Here is a 19,109-nt window from a genome sequence, read left to right as displayed (position 1 = left end):
ACGCTTTGTGGGTGTGGAAATGGGTGTAGGCAAATTCAGTGGTATAAGGCCCATTCTGAAATAAATCCTCGATTGAAAGCTACTTAGCTTATAAATACATACAAGTTATTTTTCTGAAATGCTCTCTCAGGTAGGACAGGTGGAACTTGGACAGGGAAGTTTCAGGAACAGGCTGCCACTCAATGTGATTTGCTTCAGACGTACGCAATTTACATAAACTAGAGTTTAGCTCTGTTTTTGGCCATTGGCGTGGACATTTTCTATGAAAAAGTCTGTAATGAAATTATGCACTGTACTGACTGCCATTCCACCTGTTGGTGTCCTGCAGTTGAATGGAGGAGTCGTCAGACTGAGCATGGAGGAGCTCAGGACTGCTTACCCCAACATCAGATCTGTGGTGGGAAGCTCTGTGTACGTCAAGGCCTCTGTCCTCACCAAGTCAGGTAAGCACTTACTGTAGGCCTGCATGTACTGTAGTAATGCACAGGAGCACAGCAGTGTATGTGCAACCAAAAGCCATGATCAGGTTAGTCTTTGGTTGGAGTTTTAGTTATGAAAACACAACTCAGAGGAAGAGCAGCTCTGGAGACAGACATCTCATTGGTTGATTTAAACTTCAATGGGCGGAGCCAAAGAACCACAGTTTTTCAGAGCTAACTATAAATAAAAAAAATTAAATGGCAAGGACTAAGCTAGCAGGCTACGCGATTATTGTTTCTGATCTTTCCCACTTTTAATCTTGTGATGTTTCTTATGTTTTCTTTTGGATGATTTAATTTTAGATATTTATTTATTATTTTCGTATGGTTTCTCTTGCATCTGCTCCTTATTTTTATTTTCTCATTATATATTTTATTCCTCTTGTTTTTATGCCTTCCTGTAAAGCACTTTGTGAACTCTGTTTTTAGATGTGCTGTATAAGTGAATACTCCTACTACTACTTTTTCTGTGTGACTCAACTGACAAAGGTCACAGAGTATAAGTTTGTCTTGTTTGTTTTTTTTTGGGTTGTTTTCTTTTACCACAGCAAGTTAAAACAAATAGTTATCTTGGAATTACAGTATATGGTTCCATTTGTATTATGGGTAGCCAACTTTTAACATATTAACTGTTTAATTTCATGTCTCATAGCACAGAACTAATATAACATTTTATATTTGGAGTCTTAAGCCACTGAAACATTTTCCATAATGTATCTTCCGTAACATGTGAGGAACTGTTTGTAGAGCGATATTATATGAATAAATAATTTCTGGCCAAAATATAAGAAGGTAATTCCCAGTTAAATTATTCAGGATTGTGGTTATTAATAATTATTTACAATTTACTATTTTTGTTTTTTGCAAGATTATATTTTTGGCATTTTCGCCTTATGATAGTTCAAATAGAGAGAGACAGGAAAAATTGGGAGAGAGAGGGGGATGACGCGACAAAGATTCAAACCCAGAATGTTGCGTTTACATGGTACGCACCTTAAACCACTGAGCCACCAGGACGGACTATTTACTACTATTTGACCTCACTGTGATTCGTATCCTAAATTCTCTTCTTCTTCTCTTTTCTCCTGTGTAGGCAGTGACCTGGTTGAAGCAGAGAAGACTGGCATTAAGATTGTGGAGTCTCATTATGTCGTATCCTTCAGAGACATGCCAAAGTACTTCAAGCCAGGCCTGCCCTTTGACCTCACAGTAAGGCATTGAACAAGACCCTTCATTTGCTCATTCATTACCAGTTGCTCTGGACATGAGCGTCAGGTAAAGACCAAACTGTAAAATATGAAATCAGGTGATTAAAGTGACAGGAGAAGTTCTCCCCAACCTCTCCAGGTCCAGGTGAGCCACCATGATGGTTCCCCGGCCCGTAACGTCGTGGTCAAGCTGAATCTGCTGGATACGCCCCTGATCGTCGCCTCCGGCTCCACCAGAGTCACCGTCAACATGCCCAAGGATCTGCGCACACAAACCATCTCTGTTAGTACAACTACAGGCATGCTGCTTGCTTCTGTCATTCAGTTACACAGAACGTTTCCCACCTGCTGCTCACCGTGCATCTTTGGCAATACATGCAGTCAACACTGGAAGAAACCATTGAGTGATTGGTATTGATCATCGCCCCACAGATATATGAGAAAACCATTTTCTACAGATCATGTCTGTTCTTTATTGAGCAGTATGGATTTAATGAAAATAAGTAAAAGTTCTGTTATTGTGAAAATGTAACTTAAACTATGAGCTTCCGCAGCTAAATGGTGAATCTTCACACAACTCCTTCAATCCTTTTCCCATATTCAGAAACTATTGTACATCATTGTCCTGAATACACTGTGGGACTGTGCAGAATCTGTATTCCATACATTTCTACTTAATAGCCTATGTTCTAGTGTGTAAATTGTTAGTTGAGTAGGCTATCTTTCAACCATCAATTGCTTTAAATACTTATTTATATTCTATTGTACTTCGCTGTATCCTTGAAATTCCAACTCAGAACTCAAACTCAGAATTATGATTGTAATTTGAGTTCCGTGATTAAGTCAGAATTCTGAGATTAATCGCAGAACTCAAATACATTTTTCACGTAGCCCTAATCCCCTTTGAAGCCCCTTTTGTACTGTTGCCTTCAAGTTTTTAACGTCTTCATTTTTTCCGCATGTGGATGCTGGACAGCAGGATAACCCTCTTTGGGATTATGAAGATGAACTTATCTCAAGCCTTTTTTCTATTGTGTCCTAGGCTGAGACCACACAGGCGGACCTGAAGCCAGAGCAGCAGGCCAAACACCAGGCCTCTGTGTATCCCTACAGCCCCCACAACGCACGGCATCCAAACTACCTGTACATCTCCACAGGGACAAACATGGTGTCTGTTGGAGACACACTGGCCCTGAAGCTGACCATCAACACTGCAGACCAGACCCACAGAGAATTCATCACGGACCTCACCTACCTGGTGAGACCAGCACCCACAAGTCATTTAATGTAGCGTCTGGTCCAAAAATCTCTATTTTTACCAAAACAAGGGGAAAAAATCTGCCAATGGGATGTAATCATTTCACTTGATTCCGATACAGTTTGTTTAAAGAATCTTGTTGAAACAGCTGGCAGTGTCTTGAAAATAAGGACCATTCCACCATAGAATCAACATAATGCCATTCAATTAAAAAAAGTTAATTTACATTGGAAACAAGTGGAATTATCTCACGCCACTGGCAGCTTCTTTCAGAAAAATATGATTGTAGACATAAGAGAATCAGGATAGAAGGTGCTGCATTTGGAGTTCATTGTGAAAATAAAATGGTATTGAAGATTGTCTTTGCCTTTGGGTTTGTGTACTTCAGATGAGAAAAGAGATACAAGCAATTGTACATGAATAAAGCTAAACAGCATTAAAAGGCTAACAGGATATACATAAATTTCATGAATTTTGGACGGTACAGCATTAGCCAATACTGACAATTATTAATTTAACTAAATTAACTGTATAACCTCTAGTAGTTATCACTGTTTAAACATTATGTAACTTAATTGAATCTTGAATTTTGTCCATTTTTTTAACAAGCCTTTCCACAACCAAATCTCACACCATGACTGCTTGTTTGCTTGAATCCAAACTGAAAATATCAAAATGTGAAAATTCAGAGACAATATATTCTTCTTGACTTCCTCCCCAAAACATCAACTTTCTCAGGTGCTCAACAAAGGCAAAGTCATTGTTGCTAAGCGACTGGATGTGACCGGTCAGGCGATCACCAGCGTTGGGTTGACGGTTACCATGGAGATGATGCCGTCGTTCCGTTTCGTGGCGTTCTACACCGTTCCCTGGGCAAGGCGGGCGGAGGTGGTGGCCGACTCCCTCTGGGTGGATGTGGCAGATTCCTGTCTAGGAGGGGTGAGTCCACAGCTCATCATGAGGAATCACCAGCAGCGGGGCGGCTTAGTGGTTAGAGAGACCGTCCCATAGCCGAAAAGTCACAGATATCACCGCAACAACCCATGGTGTGTTTATCAACAGTCATGTGTCCTGTTGAAGTGTCCTTGAGCAAGACACTGACCCCAGAACTGAAATGTCTGAAATGTAAATCTGGCTTCTGGTTTTCTGGGGTCAGAGGTCGGCATGCAGAAAAAGACTGGGGTTGTAGGGTTGGGAGTCGATTCCAAAAAGAATTGATTCTTAGATTCCAAAGCTGTGAAGTCGATTCCACACAGCACAGAAAATGTGCATGTTCGAGTGAATGAGAGCCAAATTCAGTGTACAAGTGGCTCAAATTTGCCTGGCAACAGAGTGAGAGAGAGCAGGAGAGGGAGAGATTAGACCAGGTATTAGACACTGCTGCTGACTGTCAAGAAAATGCCTAATTCTGCACCACACACATCGGTAGTGTGGCGGTATTTTAGTTTATTTTAGTTTAGAAAGATGAAAACAAAGTAAAAGGTCAAATTTGCGTCAAAAGACTGGCTTACAACAAAACAATGTCGCCAATTAATATTGCACTGCAGATCTATTGCACAAGATCTGCTTGCATCCCCTATGTTTTTGTGTTTGGAATCGAGAATCAAGAAAATGTTTATCTGGAATTGACTCTTGGTATCGACTCCATCGATTCCCAATACTACGATTCCCCTTCATGATGCGTTGATATAATATCTTATGGCTGAAGTACGACATCAGGAGGGAGAATGGATAAATATCCCATAAGTTTACAGTGCTAATAGCCTATAGTACATAGACGATTGAATCAGCTGGAAAATAAACACGTGTCTTAATCAATGGCTTTGCATCAAGCACATGCTGTAGCACATTTCACACTGACGATGCTTCTCTGTGCGTACATTCTTTAGAAGTTCGTTCTCTCCAAGACAACTCTCCACATTGTCAAAAGTCCCTGAATACTGTTAAATACAGCTTGTAAGTCTTCAATTCAGTTTTAGAAGTCTTAAAAATTTTGCACTGTTTTTCCCACGGGACAGCTGAGGGCATCACAAGGGTCTGTACAGGATCTGTGCTTGTTCTAGTGAGAAATTAGCCCAGTCATACTGTCATGTCATTAACTTATAGGTATTTTTTATTTAATCTCACCTGCACAAATTAATATTTTTTATCTTATCTCTACGTTTTATCATTGTGTTTTATCACTTCATTCTTGTTTTATCATTGTTTCAGTACATTCTTAGTTATTATATATATATATATATATATATATATATATATGTATATATATTATATATAGTCAGCTGTCTGCTTGTCATCTTGATGTTTTTTTTGTGTTAGATGTTTTTAAAAGCCCTTTAGGTATTTTTTTTTTTTTATCTCACCTGCACAAATTAGTATTTTGTCTCTTCTCGTTTCATAACTTCATTCTTGTGTTTTATTATTGTTTCACTACATTTTTATTAATTATCTTCCTCCCTCTGCCTCCCTAGCTGAGTGTCGGTCCGGCGGACGGCAGGCATCGAGACTACAGGCCTGGAAAGAACATCACTTTTAAGGTCAGAGGTGATCCGGGGGCAAAGGTCAACCTGGTGGCTGTGGACAACGCTGTGTATCTGCTTAGCAAACAGAGACTCACACAGAGCAAGGTGTGTGTGTGTGTGTGTGTGGGAGTGTGTTATCAAAACTGTAATCACTAATGTAATCCAAGGGATTACCCATAGTCAGGAATACAATCTGATTACTTTCAATTACTTTCAGATTACTTTACCATATTTGAGATATAAAGGTACAGATAAGAAAATGTGAAAAATTACAAAATTAAGGAAATTTATTTCATGTTTGCATACAAACACAAATGTTCTGCTGTGCCACATTTTATAAAGACAGAACAGGTGCCACTATTTAAATGGCTTTATAAGTTTCTACCTTCAGTAATCCTTCAATTTTTTATTTTTTTTTACATTTTTTTTGCAAGTCACCCAACCCACTACTTTATCTCACAGTCATAAATACTACAGAATTTGTGCTGTACGAATAACCATTGTTAGTACCATTAGTGTACTAGTCTGCACCGAAAGTCATGCCTAATAGCACAAACCTCTCCAATTTTGACCTCAACTGGACTTTGTGCTCAGATCTGGGACGTGGTGGAGAAGGGAGACATCGGCTGCACCCGAGGGGGGGGCCGAGACAGCATGAGGGTGTTCACAGACGCAGGACTGCTCTTCACCTCCAACTCTGGGGTCAAGACCCAAACCAGACAAGGTACTGACAGCAGGGAGCGACCGCTGCTCAGCCTCGTGTCCGGAGGATCCGAGCCACTCCCTTCCACTGGGTTCCAGCTACTACAGACTAAAACAGATTCATCCCACATGCTGTGAATTTAGTAATAATAATAATAACTTTATTTATAGAGCAGTTTTCAAAACAAGGTTGCAAAGTGCTTTACAAGAAAAGATAAAATCTGTGCAGCTAAGAATAAAAAATCAACACAACAGAAGCATAAGACAGTCATCATAAGTACATTAAAAACAATCCTGAACAAGTGAGTTTTTAAAAGTGATTTAAAAGAAACTAACAGATTCACTCTCTATCCCTTATTTGGTTAATTGTGACAATTTATTGTATTTTATTCCTTGCTGCAAACCAAATTTCCCATTAGATGAGGAGACACAGGATGGGTGCAAGATCCGCTTACAAAATTGATAAGGTGGCGTTCAAATTGAGCCTGGGACCTTTGTCGCATGTCATCCTCCCTCTCTTGCTCTCTCTCTCTCAAATTTTCTAAATTTTGGCTTCATTGGATAGGTGAGAGACAGGAAAAAATGGGGAAAAAAAAAAAAAGGTGGAACCCTCACATATTCATTGCCTTTTCACCAGGGCCAGAAAAAGATTTGTGTTGGACTGAAACATTACTTTTTGTCATAATAAATGCTGAGATCAAAACTTGATTCTTCCAATAAAATTCCTCTTGGGGATGGAGCCAAAGTGCGGCAGTAGTTAATAAAAGCTGCAGTGAAACGTAGGACTTTCACACTGGCTGCTTCTGTCCACATCTCTGCCCTCTGTGAGTCCCTCCTCCCATGCTAGCTGCTGAAGGCCATGTTTGCACTGCTATATTTGCTGAAAGTGAAGCAACAGTTTGATTGATTTCTGATTGAGTCAGTTTGTGTCTGACACTGTCATGCTGTTGTGTGTTTAATATTTGTGTTGTGTTTTTAAAGAGTAACTTAACACCAAACCCAAATCTGGGTAAAGCCTGACATTTAAGGGTGAACAGCATGCTGCTGAAATTGACATCTGCTATTGGCTGATCTTTGGTGCCAGGTGACATCAGAATTAATCAGTTCAAAATGTTGCATAAGAATGAGTTCATGTTAAGGGCTTCCCATTCACAACCATTGTAATATTGATTATACAATAAATATGTAATCAAACAAACCGCATCATATCTATTAGATCCATTATGTCCATCATATTGGACGTGGATGACACTGAAAGGTCAATATCGGCCTTATGCATTGGAACAACAATATATTGATCTAAAGTTCAAGTTTGTTTATTTATGAGCCTAACTAGATCTAACTGATCAACAATCAGTCTCACCCTAGTCTCTAGAATGATCATGTATGATGGAGAGATGGCGATCACTGATTGTTCATCATGGTTACCAATGTTTTTCTCCTCTCCTCTCCTCTCCTCTCCTCTCCTCAGCTCTGCAGTGTCCAGGCAGTGCCAGAAGGAGGCGCTCTGCTGAGCAGTTACAGCGTCGAGAGCAGCTGGGTGAGTGTCCTCTCACTGCTCGGCTCAAAATAGGTGGGAGCGTTACTGTCTAGCTAGTTGATAGCTAGGTGTCGTGTCAGTCAGGGTTGTAGCAACTCACGAATTGAATTGAAAATGCATGGTAAATTCCAATTAAATTCCTGGAGTTTGAACAGGAATGTGACGAACCCCTCGCCCTATGAAGTGGGTAGGGCAAGGGGTTAGGGGCTGGTTTGGGATTGGGCCTGTGTGTGTCTCTCTCCCCTCAGGTCCCTGGTAGGCGGAGTTACTATTAGTGCAACTGGGAGCACCTGGCCAGTCTCCCAGGGGTGTTTAGGAGCAGCCTGTCCTCAGTCCAGGGAGGCTCTCTCCTCCATGCAGCACGTTTCGTTTTGGGTTGGCTCTGTCGTTTTGTTAACTTTTAGGTTACACCTTTCAACACCTTTTCACACTACACCTCTCACACACCCACTCACTGACGCTACTGATTGTACTGATGGACACACCTCATGATTTTTAGTATGGGTTTGTTGTCAATTTGATTGCTTTCTTCGTTAAAACCGTGCATCTCCCTTTCTTGTCATGGCTTACGAGCTGGGTTATGACATTATAAATTGAAAGTTGCATACATCAAATACCAACCTAACGGGACCATTAGCATTTTATGATATTCAGTATTGATAATATATAACACTGCATTAAAATGTCAGATATGTGATAAAAAATGAATTAAATTAAACTTCCTGAAATTCCAATTCAATTTGAATTCAGTTTCCTCTGGGTTTTTTCAAAAACCTTCCTCAGTTGAATTGGAATTGATGAGTACATTGATGAATTGACCCCAAACCTGGTGTCTGCGTTGTTGCAGTGATAGGGAAGAAGAATGCTTACTTTACATCATGCCATGGTTTTCTCCATGCATCCATTATCCCACCAAAACTCTCTTCCTCCCTCCATCATCCACCTATCTGTTTTTTAATTGACCCCCCCCCCCCGTCTCCAGAGAGTCACTACAAGGAGAAGCTGCAGCGTCGGTGCTGTAAGGACGGCCTGAGGGAGATCCCCATGCCGTACTCCTGCACCCGACGCTCCCTCTACATCACCGAGGGCTGGGAGTGCATCCAGGCTTTCCGCCACTGCTGCGCCCACTACCGGGACCAAGAGCTCGACACCAGGCGCCCCACCACCCCGCCTCCCCCCACCACCACGCCTCCCCCCACCACCACCGCCACCACCGCCCCACCCTGGACTGGATTGAACAACTCCGACTACATGGATTTAGTGCATTATTTTTCTACATTTGATCTACTCCACTCCCCCCGTAGCTCCGGTAAATATAGGAAGAGTTAATTTCCAAAATGTTATATATCCTTATATCCATTTTGGAAGGCAGATAATTAACCAGAAGTTCATCATTCAATATCTCTGAAATACAGAGGATTCAGTCTGTGCAAATATTATCATTGTGTCAATTAAGTTACCTTTGAATGTTTTTTTAAACTTTATCCTAGAAAAGTTATGGACCCACCAGTGGCCATTCTGTAGGGAAAAATGTATTTTGTGGTAACAAAATATTAACTCTTGTGTCTCCCTTACTCTGTAGCACTCCCAACTTTCCTACTCTGATTACAAGAACATATAACATACACCTACACACAATTTAAAACAACTTAATGCAGACATAAGACACAAGTTAAAATTGAAAATAAGACGGCAGACATCAGCTCTTAGGACATGCGATTCAGATTGCACAACCCGGTCTCACGGCAGTTCGTGAAATAGTCACGTAATTTAAACTATCGATTCGTGTTCATGGACACGATTTTTCCATTTTTTTCGTGACACTCAGCACAACTTTCAAACTAATGTATTTCAATTGGAAGCATCTTTCGTGCCTGCATTTTTTTTTCTGTCAGTCGGGACTCGGGAGCACAGAAGCCGTAACAACCTTCGATTTTAATGATATATTTAACATTTCTCAACACAAAAACACGAAAGTGTCCTTGATAACTCAACAATATGATAGGTTAATATTATGGCCATCCGTTTTAATTATTTCACCTTCAATTCTGAGAAATCAAGTTTTTTTTTTGTCCGTTTTGGACGATAGCGGAAGGCTACATTAGCCTACCCATGATCCTCAGCGACTGTTACTATGGTGAAGCAAGACGCCAGCTAAAACCGTAACATAACCTATGATATCTTTAACATTTCTCAACACAAAAACACAAAAGTGTTCTTGATAACTCAACAATACGATAGGTTAACGTTATGACCATCCGTTTTAATTATTTCACCTTCGAATCTGAGAAATCAAGTTTTTTTGTCAGTTTTGGACTGAATATTGAACTAGTACTACTACTGAATATATCAAATATCTAGTACAGCCGAACTAGTAATTACACTGCATCTAGATGATCTATGTTAAGAAAAAGTAATTATTAGTAATTATTTCAGATATTTTAGCCAAAACAGTTGTCGAACACACACACACACACACACACGTTGGATGACGTGGCTCACAGAAGGGCTGTTGTTTGGCGGACTTGGCACATTCGACTCCTGTTTTGGCTAAAATATCTGAAATAAACCAACATCTTTACTTTTTCTTAACATAGATCATCAAGATGCAGTGTAATTACTAGTTCGGCTGTACTAGATATTTGATATATTCAGTAGATATATCTTTTATATCTTTTTTTCATAGTAACGGTCGCTGAGGATCATGGGTAGGCTAATGTTGCCTACCCATAGGCTAATCCATGCTAATCCATCCCCAGTTATAAACCTAAGGACAGAATGATAAACCGCATCAAGAGGCTTTAGTGTAGAGGTGGCAGAATGCATAGAAATGACGTCCCCATAATATAAAATTGATAAAAATGTTGCTTGAACAATCTGTTTTCTACAGTCCTGAGTAAAGCATGCTTTATTTAAATAAAAGAAGTGCCACCTCTACCTTTCTTACCTGGACCAGGTGCAACGGCACCACCGCAGGAGGAGGAGGAGGAGGAGGAAGAGGGGGAGGAAGAGGGGGAGGACCTGGATGAGACTCAGGTGTATCTACGCTCCAAGTTCTATGAGTCTTGGCTGTGGAGGGATGTGAGCCTGCCCAGCACAGCCGACAGCAGAGACGGGTGAGTGGTAGATTGGAGTATTGATTATGCAAACTAATGGGCGGAGCCAAAGAACCACACCTTTTCTGTAATGTTAGTAAAGACTGAAGCCCAGAGAAAAAGACAAGAGGTAAGAGAGGAGGAAGCTAATATTATGAAACCTAGCGCTCTGCTGCTAACTGAAAAAATCTAGCCATACTAATTTGTCTATTCATTAAAATGTTTGAGCTCTAGTACACATACATTGAAGCTACAAAATATATATTATATATATTATAAATATATATATTATTGCTGCTGTTATGGAAAAAACTTAAATGTAATTTTGGTGTTTTTCTTTTTCTTATTTGAACTGAAAGTTTACAGGGTCATTTATGTGTTGAGTGAGTTTTATGACCCCTTGGCACTGTTTAAAAAAAAACATTGTATAATTTCAAACATAAATGGGTAACAATGAGAAACGGCAGGTCTGTTTCAGTCTGCGTAGTGTGGAAGTGTGTGATTGGGTTTATTTGCGGCTCTTTGCAGTGGCCATGATTCATCACTACAGTAACAAGTAAACATGTCGTCCCCCACGAATGATGCAGTTGTAGTTGTGCAATAAGTTGAAAATATGAAACTCAAAAACACTTTCTTTTTTTTTTGGATTGAATTACAGACAATTAGGCCCTTTAGGCCAATCAGTGCAATTTTGAAAATGCTGGAATGGAGCAATGATACGTATTATTATCCTAAATTTCACCAAAATCCAATCCGTAACATCCAATGTAGTGTTGGTGACACAGACAATTAAACAAACATAATTTTTTGCGCCCCCCTTGAGCCAATCAGTGCAATTTTAAAAATGCCAGAATGGAGCAATTCACTCATCGTGTGCATGATTATCGTATGATTTCCTTAAGTTTTGTGAAAATCTGATCAGCGGCATCTGAGGTATTGTGCATGACGCACAGACAGTTAAACAAACAACACCCTGCAATCGACATGAAAAGTTAATCAGTTCTTCCTTGGCCCATAACCAACCTTCATACCAAGTTTTGTGCAAATCCGTCAGCGGAGGTAATGATTTAGTGCCATCCTTAGGCCAATTAGTGTCATTTTGAAAACGCCAGAACAGAGCATTGACACGCATCATTCCCCGAAGTTTTGTCAAAATCCAATCAGTGGCATCCGAGGTATTGTGCGTGAATGGATGGACGGACAAACGGACCGGGGACAATCCATAGTCCTGTCCCCAATTTCACTGTGGGGGAAAAAAACATGAAGCACTGTGAATTCCCTGGGTTGCATCATAGTGTATTGGCCCAATGATAACAGCTAGGTAAACAGGTCAGAATCAATGATGCTCACTCTGTTTCCCCAAATTCAACAAAAAACAGCACTGATTACTGTTACTCTACCATGTATGTCTTTGTTTGTGAATGCTGTATGTATGTGTCTGTATGTGTGTGTATGTCACTGTTTGCGTTGTGCAATAACATCAGTCAAGCCAAACACCAAAGCTGCTGTCATTGTTAACCATCAAGCTAATATTTTACAAGTTTCCTGCAGAAACTTTGGAATACCAGAATATAGTTTGATGAACAAAAAAAGAAAGTTTAGGGTTACCATTTTACCTTAGCTCTTAAAGCAGTATCCCACCTAGTTTTAACATGGGGGTTATTCAGCACTTTACTGCCATGAAAACTAGAATATAAACTAATTACCAAGATCGGATGCAGCTGAACGAGCGTTCAGATTTTTACTTCCCATTCATTTGAATAAAGCCACGAAAATAGCCTAAAAAGTTAGATTTAACACGTTTGTGAACAGATTCAACAACAGCTACCGCTACTGCGAGATGTTTGGTCTTACTTTTTAGAATATAATTTCAACAAATAGCATTTTTATTGACAGACGAGAACATAGCGGAGGGATACCATTTAGGAGAGATAGTTCCTGTTTGGGAGATGGGATCTACTTTTATTTTTAAATACTAATTTTAGTGTAAAGCAAGGATAGAAATGCAAAATGACGAAGGACCCAAGACTGCTTTATTGTCTTAAAATCTGTTGTTGAATCTGTTCTCCAACGTGTTAAATGTTAGTTTTCAGTCTATTTTCGTGGCTCATTCAAATGAATGGGAAGTAAAAATCTGAACGCTACAAACTCGTCCAGCTGCATCCAATCTTGGTGAGTAGTTTATATCCTGGTTTTCATGGTGGTCAAGTACTGAATAACCCCCATGTTAAAACTAAATGGAATATTGCTTTAATTATTTTATTTACCAACCACTTGTGTATTATACAGTACATGAACAATCTTGTTTTCAGGATTATTCATTACATCTTGTCACAGAGCTGTGGCTCTGACCTTTGACCTCCTTTCAAGCGATTAATTGCTAACATGAATCTGATCACCAGGTTATCGTCTGTGACTGTAGACTCCATCTTACCTGACAGCATCACAGAGTGGGGTGTGATGGCCGTCAGCGCATCACCTGAGACAGGTAGGGAGGAGGGGAGGGGTGGGAGTTCATAGGGAGTATCCTCTCTCATTCTCTCATTTTCTCTCTCATTCTCTCTCTACCATCAATTTTTCAAAATGTCAGTGTCTCCCATTTGCCGAGCATGTTAACCCCTACACACACACACACACACACACACACACACACATGCACGTATGACTATATCTTCCATTGTTATATGTATTCCCTAACATTAACCCTCACCACCACATAGCCTTAACCTTACCTAATCCTAACTCTAACTTTAAGCTTGTTCAGCATCCACACATTGGCTGAGTTTCCCTGGTTGCTCAGCTCTGTAGGAAATCAGCAGACTTCCAGTGATTTGTTGATTGTGTTGCTTGCAGTGTGGAAGCACAGAAAACCCTAAAAAAGTTCTAAAAAGTCCTGAGCCTGTAATAGCCCCTTGAAGAAGCAAGGACTGGCCAAAATGTCCTCACTTTGCAAAAATGTCCTCCTTCTGAATGTCGAAAACTGAGGTTCCTTGTGAGGTCCTGGTTCTCACAAGGTTAGCAAAATAAGTACACACACACACACACACACACACACACACAAATACATACACACACGCACATACACACACAAACCCCACTAATATGCTTCTAAATGCCCATAGGTTTCTGCGTTGCCGAGCCTTACAACGTCAAAGCATGGAAGCATTTCTTTGTGGACCTGAAGCTGCCGTATTCAGTAGCGAGGAACGAACAGGTGGAGATTAAAGCCGTGCTGCACAACTACGGCCACGACGACCTGCAAGTAAGAAGACGAGCTCAAAAATGCTGTCCTGGCATTCAATTTGAAATTGTGCCTCACACATTAAATTTTTGAATTAATTTATTTAAAATTGTTTTGTTTTTTTAATTAATTCAATGGCCCAATATGAGCATGACAAATTCATACTGTTCAAATACAATCTCTGCTGGCACTAATCTTTTTCCATAGAAGTTATACAATAAAATGAGATGCATGAAGTAAATTATGAGCATTGCTGGGCTTACATTTGTGTCATCGTCGACCGTTTTGTGGCTGTTTTCTGCCCAGGTGAGGGTGGTGCTGATGAAGACAGAGGACATGTGCAGCGTCGCCTTCAATGAGAAACACACGCAGGAAGTGACGCTGCCGGCTGGCTCTTCTTTGGTGGTGCCTTACACTATTGTACCGCTGGTGGTGGGGAAACTTCCTGTGGAGGTGATGGTGGTAGGCAGGGACATGATGGGAGGAGACCGCATCCAGAAGCTGCTGCGGGTTGTGGTGAGTCACTTTTAATGGGAATATAACGTTAATATACCAGCCATCATTTGGTGTTCCTATATTGTTCTAAAACACTAGTCAGCTGGTAAAATAGTGAAGCTGACTAGTGTACTTTTGAATTTACTAGCCATGGTGAAGTGCAGACAAAAGGTTTGTTGGCTTCCTTGAATGTAACAATATTAAACTTTATTTGTATGGTATTTATCAAAGAAACTTTGCTTTACAGACAAGAAAAGAACAATTAATTAGAGATCACATAGAAAAACGATTAAAAACGTCACACATAAATTGGAAGTTAAACAGGGCTAAAGATAAAGATGTGTTAAGAAGTGATTTATCATAGCTCTTTAGTAGTTTGCTTTTCCCTAAGTGAACCTATTTTCTGAACCTAAACAGATGGAAGGAGTGCAGAAGACTGAAGTTTGGAGTTTGGTGTTGAACCCGTCTGCAGAAGGCGGTACGGAGATTGTACTGATGCATGATTTCCAATTGTAGTAACCCACACTGTTGCCTCAACTATGCCACCGCCCTTGATTACCTTGAGTAACACTAGTTGAACACAGAGGGAAACACAGTAAAGGTTTAACAAAACCACCTTAACACTGAGAAGGTTGGAGAGCCATTGTGTTCTTTAAATACAATTTCCTTATTTCACAGCATAGTCACATACCAGGGGTAAGTTCTTAAAGAAAGGCATAAACCACACTAAAAACCAACTGAACATTAAATTCAATAAAACCAAACAAGAACAAAGAGTAAAACAAATAAAACCACTGCAACACACTCCTTATAATAGATAAACATGCAGATTAAAAGACGGCCACAACTAACCTAAACTACCTGGTATGCACTTTGCTTTAGCTCTGGTTTACAATCACTTTACCAAGAAAAAAATGGGATAAAAAGAACATAAAAAAAACAACTGAAAAAACAACGGCTGAACAACTTGTGCAAAGTAGCATTGTGCAAAAGGGCTCTCTGCAAGGAGACAAAGCTGCATTACTTTCTGAGATTACCTAAAAAAAGATAAAAACAATATTAGTTAACAGAAACTATTTATCGGTCTCACCAACAGTAGTTGTTCGGTGGAACTCTGCCACGCCGCGTCTATATCCCGTCCTGCCGTCAGCGCTCATCGACGGAGGAAGGCTAGGGGAAACCACGTCTGCACTCTGTGTCGTCCTACATGTGGGCAATTCACCAACTCTTAATACAAGTTACACAGTTTCTCTCACCCTTTCGTTTGTTAGGTGTGCAACTTGGAAGTGCAGTCGGAAGACCCAAACCACAATAGCTGGCCTGATCTCTGCCTGATTACCCCTCCTCTATATATGATTACATAGTGGGTGGGGAAAGCATCAGGTAATTGAGCGTACCTGCTTGCCGGTGTATTAGATAGTCCTGTGTCCCTATGGTCATGTGTGACAGTAATAGGGATGTGATAGCTGCAGCAGGCAAGATTTTATGTAAAAAAATACAACGATAGCAGCCTAAGCCACAAAATGAAGCTGCAACAGAGAAGAGCATCCCATCCCCTCTAATTGAGACCCAGGAGATTTGGCCTATTTGTCAAAATCAAATTCTGGTGTTGGGTAAGAACGCAGGAAGTGACGATTTAAAGAGTAAATCTGTATAAAGCCTGACATCTAATGGTAAAATGCATGCTACTGAAATGGCCATATTGGATGATCTTTGGTGCCAAGAGGTATCACCGCATGTTGTACTCTATAGAAGGTGGCACCAAAGATCAGCTATTAGCAGATGGCCTCCTAAACAGCAGTGAGCAGCACTCCGTCCAGAGAAAGCTGGACTCACCAAGGTTCGATCTTTTCCTCTCTCGTCTCTTTGGTTCCTTTAGTATAAAGCATCACAGACCGGCTGGTTGGTAAACAGTTTGCTGGTCTCACCTTACAGGATTTCTGGGTTTTGCAGTTCAAAGTTTTCTATCAGTTGCCTCTCGTTGCCATTTGGAGCTGCCAATCTGCGATGTTGCCCAGTTCAGCTTTAAAAATGCCTGTTAAAAGCTCCACCCTGTCTGTGTTTCCACCTGCTGCAGGGATGCAGACGGTTCGTCATCCCAAGGTGGAGCTGGAATCAGTTGTGCCGAACTCCCAGCCAGTGACGGTCATCAATATCAGAGGTCAGTCACTGCAGAACAGTGGGAAGGTTCAGCCACGGATTAGAAATGGACAGAGGAGGAGACTGGGGGTGAAATTTCCTCTCTTCTCTCCTCTTTTATTCTTTCCAGTTGTATCCTATCCTATTTTTGTTTCGTCAATAGATGATTCAGTTTTTTTCCTCCTCTCTTCTCCTCTCCTCTCCTCTCCTCTCCTCTCTTCTCTTCTCTTCTCCTCTCCTCTCCTTTTCTCTCCCCCCAGGCAACGTGTTGGCAGACAGTATAGAGAACTCCATCAGTGAGGACTCTCTGGCCTCTCTGATCCAGATGCCCGGCGGCTGTGTGGAGCAGAACCTGGCCAGCATCACGCTGCCGCTCATCGCCACGCTCTACCTGGACCGAGCCAACGACTGGCAGAGTGTAGGGGTGCAGCGCAAGGCAGAGGCCCTCCGATACATCAGGAGAGGTGAGGGGGAGGAGGAGGGAACGGATGGGTGGGTGGATGGATGGATGGGTGGATGGGTGGATAAAAGAGAATGAATGAATAAAAGAGAATGATGGATTGATGGACGTATAGATGGATGGATTGGGTGATATATGTAGTATATGAATGGATGGATTGATGGAAGGATGGATGTATGGTGGATGGATGATTGTAATGGCAGTAGAGTCTGGAATGAGCTTGTTTTAGACCGGCAGACAGAGACAAAAGAAAACATACAGAAGCCATAAAACATAATCTAAGTGTGGAAGTCTAACTCTTCACATCCCGTCTTGACATTGTTCCATGTTGCTGTGTATTTCCAGGTTATGAAAACCAGCTGGCGTACCGTAAGAGTGACGGCTCCTACCCCCCCTACAGCAACCAAGGCACTAGTACATGGTACAGTCATTACATTACATTTTAGGTGTTTGACGGACGCTCATAAAGTGGTAATACTCAAGTTCCTCATTTGGGTTTTTGGCAAGATCTTTGGCGCTAAGCTGTAATTGATCTTCATTGATCACTTGTCAATCAAACAGTCTGGGCGGGACTGTGAGATCTCTTTCATTGGACTTTCCTTGAAGTTTGAATTTCTGTAGGTGGCGCTCTTTTCTTTGTCTGTCTCACGCCAACTACCCAGTTCTTCTTCTTCTGTTTATTCCAAACAAACCGGAAATGTAAAACGCATCACTTCCTGTGCGGCAGAGGATTTTTCCCAGGAAAGAGCTACCAGACACCAAGTGTTTAGAACAGACAATAGAAAAGCTTTCATCACCTCTATATAGGTTGAATCATCTCGAATCATCATTCCAAATCCTAAGGGGATGTTTGCAGGGTCAAAAAATCTATTTACCTTAAAATGTAAGTGATAGGAGTGATGTCTGTGGTGCAACAGCAAGTTGGAGAATAGCACTGGTGGAGATTTGCTCTCCATATTGTCTTCTAGGTCAATTCTTTCTCTGTTCCTTGTCTTCCGTCTTTCTTGCTTTCCCCACACTCATATTTAATGTAATTTTACACATTTTAGCCAATTTTGATTATAATATGCTAAACATGACTAGTCATCTTTACAACTTGAGAAGCACAATGGAAATATCTGACTATATCATGATATCCTTGATGATTTATTTATGTATTTACCAATGTTTATGTTTACATTACATTACATTTCCTAGATCGCCAACATGCAAGCAACTAATAGTTTTTATCTACACATATACTATGAAGTTAGGTAGGTAATGTTAAAAAATGGATTACATTGCAGTTACTAGTTAATTAATCAAAATTGTAATTAATTACTCAATTACCTAAACTCAGTAACGTATTCTGAGTACTTTCAGTTACTTTTAAATCACTTTGTCATAATTGAGGTATAAAGGTACAGATAAGAAAAAGTGAAAAATTACATTGGTCAGGAAATGTATTTCAGGTTTGCAAAACACTCAATTTTCAACTCATTTTCTTATGTGCCACATTTTAGAAAGATGTAGAACACTATTTAAAGGGAAGTAATCAGAATACATTATTCTTTTATGTAACCTAACAGAATAGTTACATTTTATTCAATATGTAACTCTGATATAAGCATTTTGTTGCTACCTAACCATGTAAACATGAAAATATGTGTTTTTAAAGTCAAACAATGTGTTTTTAAAATCACATAATGTGTTTTAAAGGTGAATAAATATAGGCTAATCAAATTGAAATGAAATCTCAGGATCACGGCCTATGTGGTGAAGGTTTTCTCCATGGCTCATTCTATTGTGGGTGTCGACGAGCAGCAAGTGTGCGACGCTCTGCTCTACCTGCTGAAGAACAAACAGAAGCATTCTGGGAACTTCAGAGAGGACAACCCGGTCTACAGCACGACCATGATTGTGAGACACACAAACACACAGACACACACACACACACACATAGTGCATACGGGTACACTCAGGGAGAAATC

The 19,109-nt window shown here is 40.5% G+C and overlaps 1 protein-coding gene across 1 annotated transcript in view; it reads left to right on the top strand.

Moving 5' to 3' along the window:
* Positions 1-19,109, top strand: part of LOC139923298 (venom factor-like) — a 47,119-nt gene that overhangs the window by 11,133 nt on the left and 16,877 nt on the right. The window contains 18 exon segments of the mRNA XM_078282557.1: positions 329-443; positions 1,573-1,688; positions 1,827-1,970; positions 2,730-2,945; positions 3,684-3,884; positions 5,417-5,572; positions 6,062-6,191; positions 7,641-7,709; positions 8,692-9,033; positions 10,633-10,825; positions 13,207-13,292; positions 13,927-14,066; positions 14,352-14,561; positions 14,958-15,018; positions 16,618-16,701; positions 16,940-17,143; positions 17,485-17,560; positions 18,879-19,038. Coding sequence (XP_078138683.1) covers positions 329-443; positions 1,573-1,688; positions 1,827-1,970; positions 2,730-2,945; positions 3,684-3,884; positions 5,417-5,572; positions 6,062-6,191; positions 7,641-7,709; positions 8,692-9,033; positions 10,633-10,825; positions 13,207-13,292; positions 13,927-14,066; positions 14,352-14,561; positions 14,958-15,018; positions 16,618-16,701; positions 16,940-17,143; positions 17,485-17,560; positions 18,879-19,038 — 2,703 coding nt within the window.

The sequence above is a fragment of the Centroberyx gerrardi genome, chromosome 3 (assembly GCF_048128805.1).
Source record: "Centroberyx gerrardi isolate f3 chromosome 3, fCenGer3.hap1.cur.20231027, whole genome shotgun sequence".
Taxonomy (NCBI): domain Eukaryota; kingdom Metazoa; phylum Chordata; class Actinopteri; order Beryciformes; family Berycidae; genus Centroberyx; species Centroberyx gerrardi.
The sequence above is the reverse complement of the archived record's forward strand: the minus strand, read 5'-3'. Positions and strand labels throughout refer to the sequence as shown.